Here is a 17,493-nt window from a genome sequence, read left to right as displayed (position 1 = left end):
CTGCAGCTGACACAGGTTTGATCCCCAGTACCACATATGGGCCCTAAACCCAACCACCCCAGCCTAAAACTAACAAAAGGAAATAAAGATATTATATAAAAATAAGGGAATTGGTACAGTTAAGAACACACTTAACATATATGCATACAACACAGAAGCAACAAAAGACACAGAACAAATTTAGCAGTTCTAAATGGAGACAATAACAACATCACAACAACAGTAGGGGATCATAACACCCAACTCCTATCTGTGGACAGATCATTCACACACTGAACATCTTTCAAACCATAAAGGCATGAAACTGCACCAAAACAAGAGATAAGAGAAAACCACAAATATGTGAAGACAAACAATAGGCTATATTAAAAAATTACTGGGTCAAGGAGGAAATGCAAGGAAAAGTACAATATAAACCCGGGGATGAATTAAAATGAAGACACAGCTTATCAGAACCAACAGGATAGAGACTAAAGAGAAAGACAACTCACAAGATCAATGTAATAAACAAAACAGGTAAATCTTGATCAAGATACACAAAGAAAAAAATTTAAATAAATAAAATGAGAAATTGTTGCATGAAAGGTAACACCTTTCACACAACACTTCTATAACTGATGTTTTGGATAGAGTTACCAGCAAAGAGTTTCCATCATACTCTTGCTGAACAACTTCTCTGCTGAGTTTGTTCTTGGCCCCCAGGAAGCTTGTCCTGCACTTCTTGCCTGACCCAGCAGCACTTAGAAGTTTAGTGCCTAGATACCAATGCTTGGTTCCTACTTGATTCCAAAATTGATGTGTGGGCTGGAGTGATAGCACTGTTTGATATAGTTTGCCTTGCACATTTGCCTTGCATGCAGCTGACCCGGGTTTAATTCCCAGCATCCTGTATGGTCCCCTGAGCACTACCAAGAGCAGTTCCTGAGCCAGTAATAACCCCTGTGCATCATCGCCCAGTGTGACCCAAAAAGAAAAAAAAAAAAAAAGAATTGACTGTAGAAAGAGACAGACATAGAAAGATTGCACTCATCTATGGTATATAGAATAACAGAGTGGGAGACTAACACCCAAGAACTGTAGAAATAAGTACCAGGAGGTTGACTCCATGGCTTCGAGGCTGGCCTCACGTTCCGGGGAAAGGTCAACTCAGAGAAGCGATCACCAACTACATTGTAGTCGAAGGCCATGTGGGGGAAGGGAGTTGCGGGCTGAATGAGGGCTAGAGACTGAGCACAGCGGCCACTCAACAACTTTATTGCAAACCACAACAGCTAATTAGAGAGAGAAAACAGAAGGGAATGCCTTGCCACAGTGGCAGGGTGGGGTGGGGGGGAGATGGGATTGGGGAGGGTGGGAGGGACACTGGGTTTACGGGTGGTGGAGAATGGGCACTGGTGAAGGGATGGGTTCCCAAACTTTGTATGAGGGAAGTATAAGCACAAAAGTGTATAAATCTGTAACTGTACCCTCACGGTGATTCTCTAATTAAAAATAAATAAATTTAAAAAAAAATAAAATAAAAAAAAAAAGAATTGACTGTAGTAAGTCTTCTCTGAAGTTTGATAAAACTCACCCATAAGCCTATCTGGGACAGTTCTTTCACTCCTGGGGTCTTAATCACTGTTCAGTTCCCTTGCTTGTGACTGGCCTGTTCAGGCTGTCCTCTTTATCATTCAGTTTTGGGTAATTACATGTTTCTAAGAATCTGTCCATTTCTTCCAGGTGCTCCACTTAAACAGCGTAGAGGTGTTCATAGTAAATTCTCATAATGTCTTGGATTTCTGGGGTTTCTGGACAAGCCTCACGCATGAAGGAACCAGCAGAGAAACCCAGGTGTGCGGGACCTGGGGCCGAGATCTCCAAGGCTGCTCAAATCGGGACTGGGCCTCTTCCACCCAGATTCCCCATTTTCCAGTAGCTAGGCAGTCACACCCAGAAACTGCCCCTGGCGCAGTGTAATCCCATCAACAGCCAACATCCAAAGACTATAAAACCAAGCTCTCAGATGTTCATGGATGGCCGCAACATCTGATAGCCTAGTTCTTCCTCTTGGAGAATCTGGCAAGCTACTGAGAGTTTACTGCCCACATAGAAAAGCCTGGAAAGCTCCCTGTGGCGTATTCACATGCCAAATACAATAACAATGATGGATCTCGTTCCCCTGATCCTGAAGAGCCTCTAATGCGGCACCGTTGGGAAGGATGAGTAAAAGGAGGCTGCTAAAATCTCAGAGCTAGAATAAATGGAGACGTTACTGGGCCCACTCGAGATCAATAGGATGACAGTATGTACATACCTCTTGGAGAGCCTGGCAAGCTACTGAGAGTATCCCACCCGCATGGGCAGAGCCTGGCAAGCTACCCGTGGCATATTCGATATGCCAAAAACAGTAACAATAGGTCTCATTCCCCTGGCCTGAAAGAGCCTCCAATTGTTGGGAAAGACGAGTAAGGAAAGGTTGCTAAAATCTCAGGGCTGAGAGTAATAGAGACATTACTGGTGCCCACTCCAGTAAATCGACCAACAATGGGATGACAGTGACTGTGACAGTGAAAATGAGAAATTAATGGTGAGACAATAGATACTACAGATACACAAAGAATTATAAGTGAATTTCCTAAGCACCTATAGAAATAAATTAAAGCGTATGTTTCTAAGAATTGTTCCATTTCTTCTAGATTGTCCAAGATTATGTCAAGAAGAAGTTAAAAAAAACCTCAATAGTAATTGAACTTAAAAGTGTAGTGAAAAAAATCTCTGAGAAAAACAATAGCTCAGGACCAAATGGCTCCATAATGCATTCTACCCAATTTTCAGAGAGAAAAATAAATCCTAAAATGACTCAAAAAAAAAAAGTAAGGAAAACTTACAAACACATTTTGTGAAACCTGCATCATAAAGATTTCAAAACCAGAAAAAGATAACACAAAAAGAAAATATATATAAGAATCCTTAAAATACTAGTCAGCAAAATTCAAGGGAACATTAAAGAATCATGTAACACAATAAAGTAGGATTTACTCCAGAGATGCAGGAATAGTTCATCACCTAAAATTCAATTAATTTGATACATCATGTCAATAGAACATATCATTTCAATAGATGCTGAAACTGACAATCTTAAAAATTCTTTTATGATTAAAAATGGCAGCAAATTAGGTATAGAAGAAACAGCTCAATAAAGACCAAATGTGGACTAGAGAGATAGTACAGTGAGTAGGATACTTGCCTTGCATGTGACTGACCTGGGTTTGATCCCTAGCATCCTATATGGTCCCACAAGCATTGCCAGAAGTAAGTCCTGAGTGCAGAGCCAAGAGTACCACCTGGGCATTACTGGGTGCATCCCCAGAACAAGATAACAAAAGACCTATATGACAAATTCATAGCCAACATCATAGTGATGAAAAATTAAAGGCCTTTGTTTTAAGATCAGAAATAAGGATGTCTACTTTTTCTATTGCTATTACTGAATAGCATAGTAGACATCCAGTACAATGTGAGTTTCTATTCAGAGCAATAGATTAGACAAAGAGAATTCTATTTATTTAGAAAATTTGAAAAGAAGTAGAACTATCTTCAAGTTGACATGATAAAAAAATTCTAGAGACTTTAGCAAAATACTATTAGAAATAAGGAATGCAGTAAAGTGGTATTCCTTAATTTCACAATTAATCTGTGAAAACCTGTTGAGTTTCTATATGCAAGAAACAGACTATCAGAAAGAGAAACTACAAAAATAATCTAATTTATAACCACATAAAATATTTATATGTCTTGGCAAAATTTTAATCTTAAGTAAAAGAAAAATACTTCTGATTAGAAAGAGGAAGAGTCAAAGGAATGAAAATATATTTTCTACTTGTGGACTGGAAGAATTAATATTGTTTAAAATTAATATATCATTACTTTGAACAATGTATAGATGAAACAAAACCCCTAGCAAAATGCACTTTTCACAGATTTAGACCAAAACTATATTTCGTTTGTAACTATAAAAGATTTCACCAGAAAATATAACCCTGAATAAAAAGAACAAAACTGTAGGCATCATGCTCCCAACTTAAAACTATACTCCAAAATGAGAGCAATCAAAATAATATGTTGCTACAATAAAGACAGAATTGTGGAACAAAATTGAAATGGCAGGAAATAATCCCTCACATAAAATGGATAACTAATTTATGACAAAGATCATAGTGTGGGGCAGAGATAGTTACTTCAATAGATGATCCTGGAAAAACTCAACAATCACAAGTAAAAGAACAAAACTATATAACTATTTTACACCAAACACCAAAATAGATTAAAAATGAACTAAGAGATTATTACAAAACCTAAAACCACAAAACACACACAAACGTAGGTAATGGGCTTACTGGCTTCAGAAATGTCTGGAGATTCAACCCTAATAGCAAGGAAAACAAAATAAACTACAAATATCACACAAATGAATGCAGTCGTTCTATACCTATCCCTCTCCATCTGACTCATTTCACCTAACATGATACTCTCATGTCCATCCATTTATAAGTAAATTTTATGACTTAATTTTTTTCTAACCAGCTGCATAGTATACCATTGTGTACATGTACCATAGTTTCTTTATCTAGTTGTCTGTTCTTGGGAACTCAGTTTTTTTCCAGATTCTGGCTATTGTTAATAGTGCTGCAATGAACATGAACGTTGAAGTGCACATGGTGTTTCTGCTGTGTGTCTTTGGGTCCCCAGGGTATATTTACAGAAGTGGTATCGCTGGGTCAAATGAGAGCTCAAATTCTTAGTTTTTTTGAGGAATGCCCATATTTTTTTCCAAAAAATCTGGACCAGTAAGCTTTCCCATAACCAATAAGGAGAGTCCCTTTCTCCCTGCAACATGTGACAGAACTGGTTTTTTCCTTTTTTTTTTTTTGATGTGTGCCAGTCTCTGTGATGTGAGATGGTATCTCCTTGCTTTAAATTGCATCTACATCTAGAGATGTAGAGAATTTTTTCATGTGTTTCAATGAATTTCTATGAGACTAATATCCAAGGCCAGGGAAAACAGGGGTCAGGAGGACTGGTCAATGGTTGGAAGCTTACCACAAGGGTGTGTGTGGGATGGAGGGCACTTAGGATGGAGAAGGAACTAATATAACTAATATGACAATAATGGCTGGAAATAATCACTTGGGACAAGAACTGAGTGTTGAAAATTAAGGGGTAGACATAATCTTTCATTATTTGCATTGCAAACCACAATGTCCAAAAGAATAGAGGGAGGGAGGGAGGAAGGGAGGAAAGGATAGAAGGGAAAGTGAGAAAGAGAGAGAGAGAGAGAGAGAGAGACAGACAGACAGAAAGACAGATGACAGAGGAAACGTGCCTGCCACAGAAGTGGGGGTGGGGGTGGTGTGGTGGGTGGGAGGGACACTGGTGATGAGAAATGATGGTATATGTACACAGGTGAAGAGGTGGGTGTTGGAACATTGCATGACCGAAACCCAATCATGAACAACTTTGTAACTGTGGATTTAACAGTGATTCAATAAAAAAAAATTACAGGGAAAAAAACTACAAACAAATGAGGCATTAAATGAAAAGCTTTCATACAAGGTATAAAATTATCAAAATGAAAAGGCATCCTACTGAATGGGAGATTTTTGGGCATCACACATTTGACAGGGGTTAGTGTCCAAATTACACAAAGAATTCATCACTGTATCACTGTCATCCCATTGCTCAACGATTTGCTCGAGCAGTTACCAGTAACATCTCCATTGGGAGACTTGTTGCTACTGTTTTTGGCACATCAGATACACCATGGGTAGCTTGCCAGGCTCTTGCCGTGAGGGCAGGATACTCTTAGTAGCTTGCCAGGCTCTCTAAGAGGGGCAGAGGAATCAAACCTGGGTTGGCGGTGTGCAAAGCAAGCGCCCTACCCATAGTCACTATTTATTTGGGGGATGCAAATCAAAGCTTGAGCTCTCACCTCACCTCTGTGATAATGGCTATTATGAGAAAAACAGGAATCAACAAGTATCAGTGAGGATGTGGAGAGAAGAAAACCCTTGTGCAATGTGGATGGGAATGTAAATTGGAATGTCAACATGGAAAAGAATAAAAGGATTCCTATAAGGAATTCCTCCACATTCTTATTTTGGTAAACTTCTGTTATTTGTATTTGATGCTGGCTTATAAAATATACACCCAAGGTGTTCTTTATTGTATTTAAAATAAATGAACATACACCTTTAGAGCAATACTAAGAACAATATCTTCTGCCTTTAGTCTGTGGGCATCATTCAGTTTGGTTGTTCTGCAACCTTTGGTTAGAAAAGACACAAGAAGTGCCTAGCAGCATAGCTCCTGGCACATAATTGGTGTATAGTTCATTACTTTCTACTTTTCACTCACCCTTCTTCAATTTTAGCTTGTTTACCTCCTCTTTTCTTGGCTGTCTTATGAAGCAGAGATTGCAGGATAAGAAATTTCCAATCAAATAAAATGTTTACTCTAAGAGCATTGGCACCTGCATAAAATCTATGAGCAAGCATGTATTTATGTATGCAGAAATTGATTTTTCTCAAGAAGATAAATTAAATTGAGTTTTGATAAGGTGCTAGAGAAATGATATGAAAAAAGTGTCATCAGCACTAATTTATTGCATCCTACCTGCATTCAGGAACTCGCCACTATGGCTGGCTATTTGGTTAATTGTACTATCAATCACTCCTCTTCACCATGTCTATTTCACAGTTAATTTTGAAACTAGAGGAGCAGGGGTGCCATTCATTTCTACTCTCCACTGGATCTAGAGGATACCCATTTGGCACATTCAGATGGTCAGCAATTATGCTTTTTTAAATTTTTATAACTTCTGAGAATTTCCCCTAAAATAATGGGGAATTTTCTTTCTATCTTACCTATGTATTATTTTAAAAATTGAGACAATATTAATTTTTTCATTAAAATTTTTTATTAGTGAATCACCGTGAGGTACAGTTACAGACTTACAAACTTTCGTGCTCACGTTTCAGTCATACAATGGCCGAGTGCCCATCCCTCCACCTGTGCCCATTTTCTCATCCAAGTACTAACCAGGCCCGACCCTGCTTAGCTTCCGAGATCAGATGAGATCGGGCACGTTCAGGGTGGTATGGCCGTAGATCAGTGTCCATTTTCTACCACCACTGGTCCAGCATCCCTCCCCCCACCCCACCCCACCTCTGTGACAAGGCATTCCCTTTTGCTCTCTCTCTCCTTTTGGGTGTTGGGGTTTGCAGTAGAGATATTAAGTGGCCATCATGTTTGGTATATAGTCTACTTTTAGTCCGCATCTCCCATCCCAAATGGCCCTCCTAGCACCCTTTACTTGGTGTTCCCTTCTCTATCTGAGCTGCCTTTTCCCCCAGCATGCGAGGCCAGCTTCTAAGCTGTGGAGTAATCCTCCTGGTACTTATTCCTACTGTTCCTGGGTGTTAGTCTCCCATTATGTTACTTTATATTCCACAACTGAGTGCAATTTTTCCTAAGAGATATCTCAGAAAGATGTCAACATTGGAGTACAAATCTCATAACCTCTTCAAAGTACGTTACTACACCATACCCAGCAAGGAAATACCAATATCCCTCCACTAAAGTCCATGGCAGTCTCTCCTATTTTAGTCTCCTTTCTTCTCTAGTTGCCTGTGTATCTTAATAATGATAAGATACATCATCCATATTTCATTCTATGCACTCACAAAATGTAGGTAATAACTTTCCTCTTACCCATAATCAAAGGAAATGGGAGGGTTGGAAAGATAGCTCAATGGGCAGGAGTGCATCCGTGACATGCAGGAGCCTCTATGCCATTCCTAGCACCACCAAATGTCCCCCCTTAGCACTGTATGGAGTAGCCCCTGAGCAATGATAGGTGTGACCCCCAAAGAAAAAGAAAATGGGAAACAACAGTTATGAACATGTTGAAATATTTCACAGACGCTGAGCTGGATCTTTAAAACACATTCTTTCTCGAGCCAGAGAGATACTATAGCAGGTTGGGTTCTTGTTTTTCATGCAACTGACCTGGATTTGATCTCCAGTGCCCACATGTTCCCTTAAGCCCCACCAGGAGTAAGCCCTGAGCACCTCTGAGTGTAGTATAAAAACAAACAAAAACCTCATTCTTCTTCTAAGTGTCCTACAAGGTTTATGCAATATTTACATTACTGGATAAAAAAGGGAACCGGGGTTCAGAGAAAAGTACCTCGCTCAATCTGACCCTGTAGAAGATCCTGAAGCCAAGATGTGACTCCTAACTCCCCATACCTGTGCTTCTCTCATGCCAGGCACTTTGCCACAAGGCCTTGGACTCACCTGACACTGCCTCACCTGTCTGAGCTCCCTTTAGCAAAAGAAAAAGAGGCTCACTCACAACCCATGTGCTCTCGGCACTCGGCTCCTTCCCCCACCACTGACTTACCACATTCAGCAGCATAATGATACAGAAGTTGATGCACACGGCAGTCCCCGTCGTCGCAACCTGAGAGTTATTTCTGATTAACGCCCACTTGAAGGCAGCAAAAGTGCTGACAGTCACCACACGGTAAATGACGATCCCGAACACAGCAGCAATCACCACGCAGATCTGGCAGGAAGGCAGAGAGACTCAGTGAGCACCCGGGCTCGAGGTTCCGGGAAGAAGGGTCCCACCATCGTGGGAAGTCCTCTGAAGAGACAGGAGGGGGAGGGGCGGTGGCACCATCTCAGGAACCAGCGCGATTCTACACCCTTCATCGCGGTTGTTGGTTTTGCTCTTGGCGGTTAGTATTGGACTTGTATTTTTTTTTTCTTTTCGGGTCACACCTGGCAATACTCAGGGGTTACTCCTGGCTCATGCACTCAGGAATTACTCCTGGCGGTGCTCAGGAGGGACCATATGGGATGCTGGGAATCGAACCTGGGTTGGCCGCATGCGAGGCAAACGCCCTACCCGCTGTGCTATCGCTCCAGCCTCTGGATTTGTTTTTCAAAGTGAAAATCCACTGTACGTGAAATTGATTGGCTGTAAGCTTAGGTGATGATGCTTTATGAAGCAGCAGGTTGAGCTGATGACTGATTAGATGAATTTTTGTTACGGAAGTCTAATCCAACACCCTTTGTGTAAAATTGTTTTCCTTTTACTCTAATAATAAGAGTATCTATGTTGGCCAGTGAGACGATTTTACACTCCCCTCAGGCACTGCAGAACTTCTCCTACTATTTCAAACGGGGAAGACATTCTTAATTTCCAGCACCTTCTGATTTGTCTAATATGTTAATCCGTTCATTCCTTTGCCCTACACATGAACACAGGTACACACAAAATAAGACCTACTCATCCTACACATCTCAGCTCAAGCACTGCCTTATAATGAAAGCTATTTAGGATTCCTGTGCTTGGCTGCTATTATATGGTATCTCTACTCTTCTTACAGTATGCTACTTATTATCATTTCTGGTAATTCATCAGAGTACTGATTTCTCACTTAGAAGTTCCATCGGGACTGGAATGATGTCTGTTTTTCTTGCCAGGGATCCTGCTGACCCTGAGCACAAATATAGGTGTTTAAAGGGTACTTGGTTATAGGTGACCTATAAACCCATAATATGATAGTGAATAGTTTCTAATCATATTAGTATTCAGATATTTATGTAGACTGAAAACAGGTATACCGTTCTCTGAAATTTTTGTGGTATTTAAAAAAAAAGTGATATGTCTTCTTTTTCTATAAAATAAAGGGAATCTGAGACTTCATTGAATTTTAACCCCAAAGCCTTTGATAGGGAAAGAGGGGAAATCTACATTGCGTTTTTCAATTTTGCATACGGTGAAAGAGATAGGGCATGGACTGCCAGAAGTCGGCCCAGGGGCTGGAGTGATAGCACAGCGGGGAGGGCGTTTGCCTTGCACGTGGCTGACCTGGGTTCGATTCCCAGCATCCCATATGATCCCTCGAGCACCACCAGAAGTAATTCCTGAGTGCATGAGTCAGGAATAAGCCCTGTGCATCGCTGGGGGTGAACCCTCCCCCACCAAAAAACAGAAGTCGGCCTCAAGTTTTGCTAGTTCCTACCCCGCAGTGTGCCCTGTGCTATTGGGCAAAAAGCTCACCCTTCCCTGCTTTCTACCTCCTGAGCTTCAGATTCCCCATTTGAAGGACAGGGAAAGCTTCATCCATGTCCAGGATTCTAGTTGTGAGAAACTGAAGCCAGAATGCTACAAAAAAACAGTCCCTGGCTTACAGGGCTGAGCTAAAAGGGATTTTGGGCATCATTTCATCTCCAAGGTTTCCCATTGACTGAAGCAGGTAGACTGTCTGGATTGGCCACAGTCTTATCCTCCTAATCTAGGACAAATATGTGTACATATATTTTATTTCAAATCAGTCAATGTATACACACACTAACCTATTTGCTATTTCAAAAAGAGAAAAGGAGGATCCTAACCATCCTTTACTGTCAGATAATTTCATATAACTCGCATGTCTGTTGCTCAGTAATAAGAAAGGTCAAGGTTAGTGATGAAATGAGGTCTTTATTTTTCTTGAGGTGAGTAAAGACTCCCTGGCAATGCCAGGGTACCAAGGACACTCCTGAGATACTTGGCTCTGGTATGGGGGCCTGAGAGTTTGGTGTAAGGGCTCAACAGTGCTCGGTGGTGGGGGGGAACAATAGGGCTACACTTGGCCATGTAGGGCAGAAGGGAGAAGTGTAGTCAAGAGATGCCTGGGATCGATCTCTGGGTCTCATGCATGCAAGCCAAGTGCTCCAGCCCTGTCAGCTGTCTCCTCTCCCCCGAAACAACAACTCATGAGGAGAGACTGCCTAGCTTTCGAAGAATGTTTTTCAAACTGATGTAGCCATTCGTGAGTCTGGTACTTAATTTCAGAGATTTATACTTCACATTTTACTTTTAAAACAGTAATAAAAGTCAGAATTCACTGCCTATGGTAAAGGTAAGCATGGCTTCAGATAATATACATTTGGTTTTATATGTCTATTTGCATATTATATGCTAGGTCATGATAAAATTTATTTCCTATATAGACATAGTGAAAACAAGTGAGAAAAAATACTGCTGGAATTTCTCTCTCATATAAATATATATATTTTTTCGACTTTTTGGGTCACACCCAGTGATGCACAGGGGTTACTCCTGGCTTTGCACTCAGAAATTTGTCCTGGCGGTGCTCAGGGGACTGTATGATGCTGGGAATCAAACCCTGGTCAGCTGCATGCAAGGCAAACACCCTATTCGCTGTACTATCACTCCAGCCACCCTCTAATATTTTGAGTTCATTTCATCATGGAGAGAAGAGAAACAAGTGGAATTAACAGTATATTGATACAGAAGAGCTAGTTAGTCTACTGGGTGACCTTTAAATGTTTAGCATCTGTCATTCCACCTGGAACACAGCAATCCCATCCCTGATGACCTAGGGCTATGGTGAGGATTAAATAACAAAATGTACAAGCATTACTTTGAAGAACTAGGCAAATGCACGATATGATTCTTCTTGCTACCGTGCTATCAATTTATACTTTATGAAACAAGTGAGCATTTAAAAATGATTCATACCATAAAAAATATTCCTGATGCAGAAACAATAAGTCTGCTGCATTTATCTGTAAATGCTTGATACGGTTCTGGCTTTCCTGAAATGGGATTCATCCGCTCTTTCTTGGAATACTTGGCTTCAAACTGGGGCCGTATTTCTTCCTAAACAAAGACAAACACATGTTTATGTGCTGATGAGGTACTGGGACTATAAGAAAAAAAGATATCATTTTGCTCCATTGTCCCCATTAAGTGTAGTGACCTTATAAAAGCATGCTTAAAGAAGAAAGTCAGTTGAAGAAAGAAACCCTCTGTTCAACCTCTCATGGCTTGAAACAACTAGTCAGCCTTTAGTTTCATTGTCAGAAAATAAAGTTTACTAGGACGAATAAAGCTTCTGAACAGTAGAATCTATTTGGTGAGTGATAATGGCTATATTTTCTTAGTTTTATCCTACAATTTTCTTTTATATTTTCCAGTGTAGGCGGTCAAAACCATGGTGGAGCTACATACCCTTACAGGAGTCATTAACTTTTAACCTGTGTATTTTAAATGCACTTTCAATTGGCTTTGAAAACATGGTATTTTTCCAATGGAGCTAAAATAAAAGCTCTTCTAATTCTAAATCAAGCTGAGATTTTATTTCATTTCCTCATGTCCCATGCAAAGGGAGCGCAAGACAATTATGGGATTAGGAAAAGATAATCACCGAAAGGGGGTGCTCAAGTGGATCAGCTTAATTAAGTAAATATTCTTTTTGAGCTTTGTGGAAGAGGACAGAAAGTTAGGGAAAGCTCTGGTGAAATGGAGATGAGTTAGACATGTTTGAGACTCGAGGATAGAGATCCGGACAGGAAGTAAAGGAGGAGTCATAGAGATACAGCGATGAAGAATGGTCAGGGCTGGGCAGAGCCAGACTGGGGTAGGAGGGAGGTGTAGTGGGGCTCTGTGACAGGGTCAGCCCAATCCCAGATTTCATCCATGGTAGGCCAGGGGGAACTTCTACTTGTTTCAGGCACTCATTTGTTTTCGGGGGGCTTCTACTTATTTTAGCATCTACTTATTGAGACTTGTGAAGATAAACAGAACAGACGTAGAAATTTCTGCTTTCTTTGGAAAAACTTAGAAACTCATCTAGTTAAATCATCAATAGTGACTGGACTAATCTCCCAGGGATATGGGCCAATCGTGGACTTAAAACCTGCATTTTTGGAGACAAAGAACAGAATGGTATCTCCTACTTAAATGTTGCATTATTAGGGGCCTAATAATAAAGTTTGGAGATGGAGTACTGAGGTAATTAAGTTAGAATGATGCCACTAGGGCAGCTCCTAATCTGAAGTAACTGGTGACTGCTAAGAGGACAGACACAGGTGGAAAGGACATAATGTAAGGGTACCGGAGGGGGTGGCTGTATTTAAGTCAAGTAGAATCCTGGGTCAGCTCTTCCCTCATGGCTACTCAAAGAAAACAACCCTGCCGATACTTTACTCTCAAACTCCTACTCACAGAACTGTGAATCAATACATTTCTGTGGTTGAAGACACCCAGGAGTACTTGGTGTGGTTCTTTGTTGTGGTATTTTGCTCTGGTAGCTGAGCAAACTAATATCCCAGGTGACTGCGGAAGAAGGCATGCAGCTACAAATCTGGGTATATCCATGTGCCGTGTTAAGAGCCACAGAGATTCATTTCAACAGCAAATCCCAACTTGACAGATAATTGGAATTACACAAGTTTACTGAGGGAGCCCACTGGGCAAGGGTGTGCGGTGAAAGGATGTTTGGGTAATACAAACCAATGAATAGGAGCTCAGGCAGGAGGTTCCATAGCTATAAGGGATATGCCTGCTCTCAGGGGACCAGTCTCGGGCCCACTGGCAGTGCCAGTGGTGACTTTTAGACTAGGTTGGTCCAAGGGTCCTAATTACCAGATACAATAGGTGAAAGGGAGAAATTTAATGATGCCTCTTCTTTAGAGACAAAAATAAACAGTCCAAAGGTGAAGTAATTTAACCAAGAGATATGAAGAACTGTAGAGTGGCAACTCAGATTCCCAGGAAGAACCTTTGCCACCTACTGGGAAGGTGTCCTCCTGAAGACTGGATTGGAAACAGCACACAGCCCACCCACAGGAGACCCCAAAGGCATGTCGCCTGCTATATTTGGCTCTGCCAGGCTCCAGGTAGTTTTGTCAACCCCAGAAGATCATTATCTGGAGTCTCCTTACAAAAGCATGAGGAAGGTTTTAGCAAAGAAGAAGAACGGAAAATTCTCGTCTCATGTCTAAGTCTAAAAACTACCTAGATGGGTTCATGAGCAAGAGAAAAAAGGGAACCATTCATGAGGTGTTATCGAAGGAAACCAAAAACACAAACAAACCAACTCTCTTAAAATGACCTCCACAGCCTAAGCCTACCATAAGGCTAAAATTCACAATGCTTAGAGTTCCCAAAGAGTCCTTTCCAAACATAAAAAATATGTGTGTGACTGGTCATTGGTGCGGTATTGCAATTACATGCATGAGAAACCATCATTAATGGTACTGTAAATCACAGAACCTCAATAAAAAATGTGCATGAGGGATAGTACATGGATTGAGGCAATTGCCTTCCATGCTGCCAACCTGAGTTGACTCCCCAGTACTGCAGAGCGTCCTGAGCCCCACCAGGAGTGATCCCTGAGCACAGTGTCCAGACTAAACCCTGAGCTCTGTTTGGTATAGCTCCAAAAGAAAACCAGCAACTTTCCTCAAAATCAACAACAACAACAAGAAGAAAAACAAGCCTAAAACAAAAACAATAACAAAAATATGCCTGTGTCTCTTGGGAGTAAGACGCATTCATCCCAGTGTCACATTCTAAATGACTAATTTATCTGATGGTGGCTCAGAAAGGATCTGAGGAAATGGGACTGAGGAGAAGCAGGCCTCATGATCCAGAGGAAGAATAAAGGAGCTCTGGGTTGACCTTCCAGGGAAGGTAGCGTCTGATGGAGCCAAAGGTCACCAAGCCCAGCATGGGAACTTTAGGACTTCTGACGGGAAGGTTTAAGATGAAAGTAGATAGGAGGAGAAGACATGGGTGAGGAGGCAGTACAGACTCCTGAGATTGCAGGGGTGAAGGAAGTGAGGGGATGAGAAGGTGCTAAGAAAATGCCTCCTGAGGAACTGAGTAATCCCTTCCTTGTCGGTTTTATCCATCGCTGACCCTGCATATGACCGCATCTACCAAGAAGACTGCACAGGGGTTAGATTCTCCTCGGCATTTACCATTCCAGGTAATATTTCTGAGCCTGTGCACCTCTGTGCACAGCTCAGGGGCCTGGAAAGTTCATTGAACTCTTTCTCTGGAGTAATTCTCTTAGGGGGTTTCCTTCTCTGAGTCCAAAGTTGTAAAACTAAACGGCCAACCACCTCCTTCTGCTGAAAATGGGTACTCTTAGGAAGTGAAACAACTCCATTACCCAGTCTTCAGGTGCCTTCTCCACTTACAAGGTAAATGTTTTACTTCGTCATGTAACTATGCAAACTTACTCTGCTAAGAAATCAAAATGCTGTCTTTAAAAGTATATATGTATCTCTATTATTATATGTATTCTGCTATTACCCTACTGCCTGAAATGTCCTGCCAAGATAGGTAGACAATGATTTATGGGGACACCTGACATCTATCACAGAGCAGAGGGTGGTGACTCAAAGGGGCTGCACACTGCCTGGTGAGGTGAGTCTTCCTAAAGGCCTCAGGTAAATGACACAAACCTCCTCTTCTTCCCAGTCTATCAAATCCCAGTCATAGGCAATGACAGCTCGCCGTCTTTTCCAGAATTCCAGGAACACTGTTGCTGGAACAAGCAGAGAAAGCAGAGAGTTTCACATAAAACAGCACTGTTCACTGCGCCGCTGAGTGATGGAGCCATAACCGAGCATGAAGGCTGTGTGCACATCCCTGAATATCAGAATTTCTAATGAATTCACTTAACGATGACTATTTCCTGAGAATTACTAGGCCTGTGTCAACCATCATGCAAAACTAGAGATTTCACTTAGAATGAAATTTAAGTTGATTTGCAAACCAAAAATAAGAAGGAGCCTATTAGAATGACAAAGCTCCTGGGACATAAGAATACAGAAAACTGGGTTACCAATTTTCTTTCTAATTGAAGAATATTCTATGTATTTTTCTTTTTCTGTCCCTTTCTTTCTTATCGATATAACATTGGCATACAGGAATAAGTATTTATATGTTTTAGGGGTACAATGTGGGTACAATACTATATTCACCACCCAAATGCTAATATTTATTTAAGTCAAGGGAAAGGGAGTCAGAAAAGTAAGACTTAGATATATACTTTAAAAAGTAAAATTCAGATAATGACAAGTTTTTCAGTCATTTATTTTCCCCTAAATCCCTTAAAACATATATCACATATATGATAACTTTACTGTTTTATTAAAGGAACTATTTTATTTCATTTTATGAAGGAGTGCTATTGCTCCTCCCCTCCCCTGTGGAAACCATCTTTTTGTTGTCACACTTAAGGAATGTATACATAAATTCTGTTTAGAACTTTTTCCAGAAAAACAGTATGGAAATTTTCCAAATATTAAAAATAGATTCACCTTATAACCCAACAATTCCACTCCTGGGTATTTATCCAAAGAGCACAAACACACAATTCTTCCCCATTCCGTGTGTGTGTGTGTGTGTGTGTGTGTGTGTTAACTGAATCACTGAATCTCCTTGAGACACAAAGTTTTTCATGACTGACTTTCAGTCGTACTTACATCCATGACCACTGAGATTTCTCTCTCTGGTCTCCATACACCATGCAATTTTTTATATTTCAAGACATAGTTAGATTCTATTTCCTAGACTTTATTGCAGTTATATGGACTGGAGCGATAGCACAGCGGGTAGGGCATTTGCCTTGCACGCTGCTGACCCGGGTTCGATCCCTGCCTCCCTTTTGGAGAGCCCAGCAAGCTACTGAGAGTATCCCGCCTGCATGGCAGAGCCTGGCAAGCTACCCGTGGCGTTTTTGATATGCCAAACACAGAAACAAGTCTCACAATGGAGACGTTACTGATGCCCACTTGAGCAAATTGATGAACAATGGGACAACAGTGCTACAGTACTACTGCAGTTAAACAAGACTATAACTGGCTGTGGTCAATGGAAAGGAAATGAAAGGGATGGATTGATTTTGGAGTGAAAAATTAAGATGTAATTTTTCTTTCCCTCTAGTTTTGTCCTTTTTCTGAGTGAATTGTGAAGAATATGAACCCAGAAGAGAATGAATTCACAAGGCAGGAGGAATTTCAGTACCTGAAAAATTATGGATTAGGCTTCCTATCTGCCTCATTGGGTTTTATGAGGCTATTCTAATAAATATCAAAGTTTCATGTTTTTAGTGTCACAGTGGATAACTTCACTTATCCTAATTGATGGAGGCTTTTCTGAAATGTATAGCTATGGTTAACATTCTAAAATAGGAAGAAAAAATATAATTTATTACTCTTTCATCATCTCACTGAGGCATTTTGAGTGTGATGCTGGGAAATTCCCTTCACCTGTGTCACCGAGGAAACACAGCAGAGTTGAAATGGCACATTATTTATTTAGAGTCTATATAATAAAAGCTTACCACACATATGGTGTGGTGCTTTATTTCTTTAAGTCTGTAAAGATTGGTATACAATGAGTGAAGAATCTTAAGAAGACTCACAATATAATGCATTAGCCATGTGCAAAGAATACTAATAAGGAAAGGCTAATAAATGGCAGAACCAGGATGTAGAGCAATATCTGTCTTTCTTTCCCATCTCTCCTCTCAAAACATCAGAATCCCATTCTCTCACATCTCTAGAGATTGGAGTAATAAATCATAGTGTCACCATGTTGGTTCCCTTGCGAACCAAGGTTGTAAAAGA

General features: G+C 40.8%; 1 protein-coding gene across 4 annotated transcripts in view; it reads right to left on the bottom strand.

Moving 5' to 3' along the window:
• ANO4 (anoctamin 4) overlaps window positions 1-17,493 on the bottom strand; it is a 439,919-nt gene that overhangs the window by 45,802 nt on the left and 376,624 nt on the right. For all 4 annotated transcript variants that reach the window (XM_055118276.1, XM_055118277.1, XM_055118278.1 and 1 more), the window contains 3 exons: window positions 15,322-15,404; window positions 11,585-11,725; window positions 8,447-8,611 (listed from right to left, as the gene is read on the bottom strand). In XM_055118276.1, coding sequence (XP_054974251.1) covers window positions 8,447-8,611; window positions 11,585-11,725; window positions 15,322-15,404 — 389 coding nt within the window. The remainder of the gene's footprint in view (window positions 1-8,446; window positions 8,612-11,584; window positions 11,726-15,321; window positions 15,405-17,493) is intronic.

This window comes from Sorex araneus, chromosome 10 (assembly GCF_027595985.1).
Source record: "Sorex araneus isolate mSorAra2 chromosome 10, mSorAra2.pri, whole genome shotgun sequence".
Lineage (NCBI taxonomy): Eukaryota > Metazoa > Chordata > Mammalia > Eulipotyphla > Soricidae > Sorex > Sorex araneus.
Note: the sequence above shows the minus strand (reverse complement) of the source record. Positions and strands in the feature narration are given on the sequence as shown.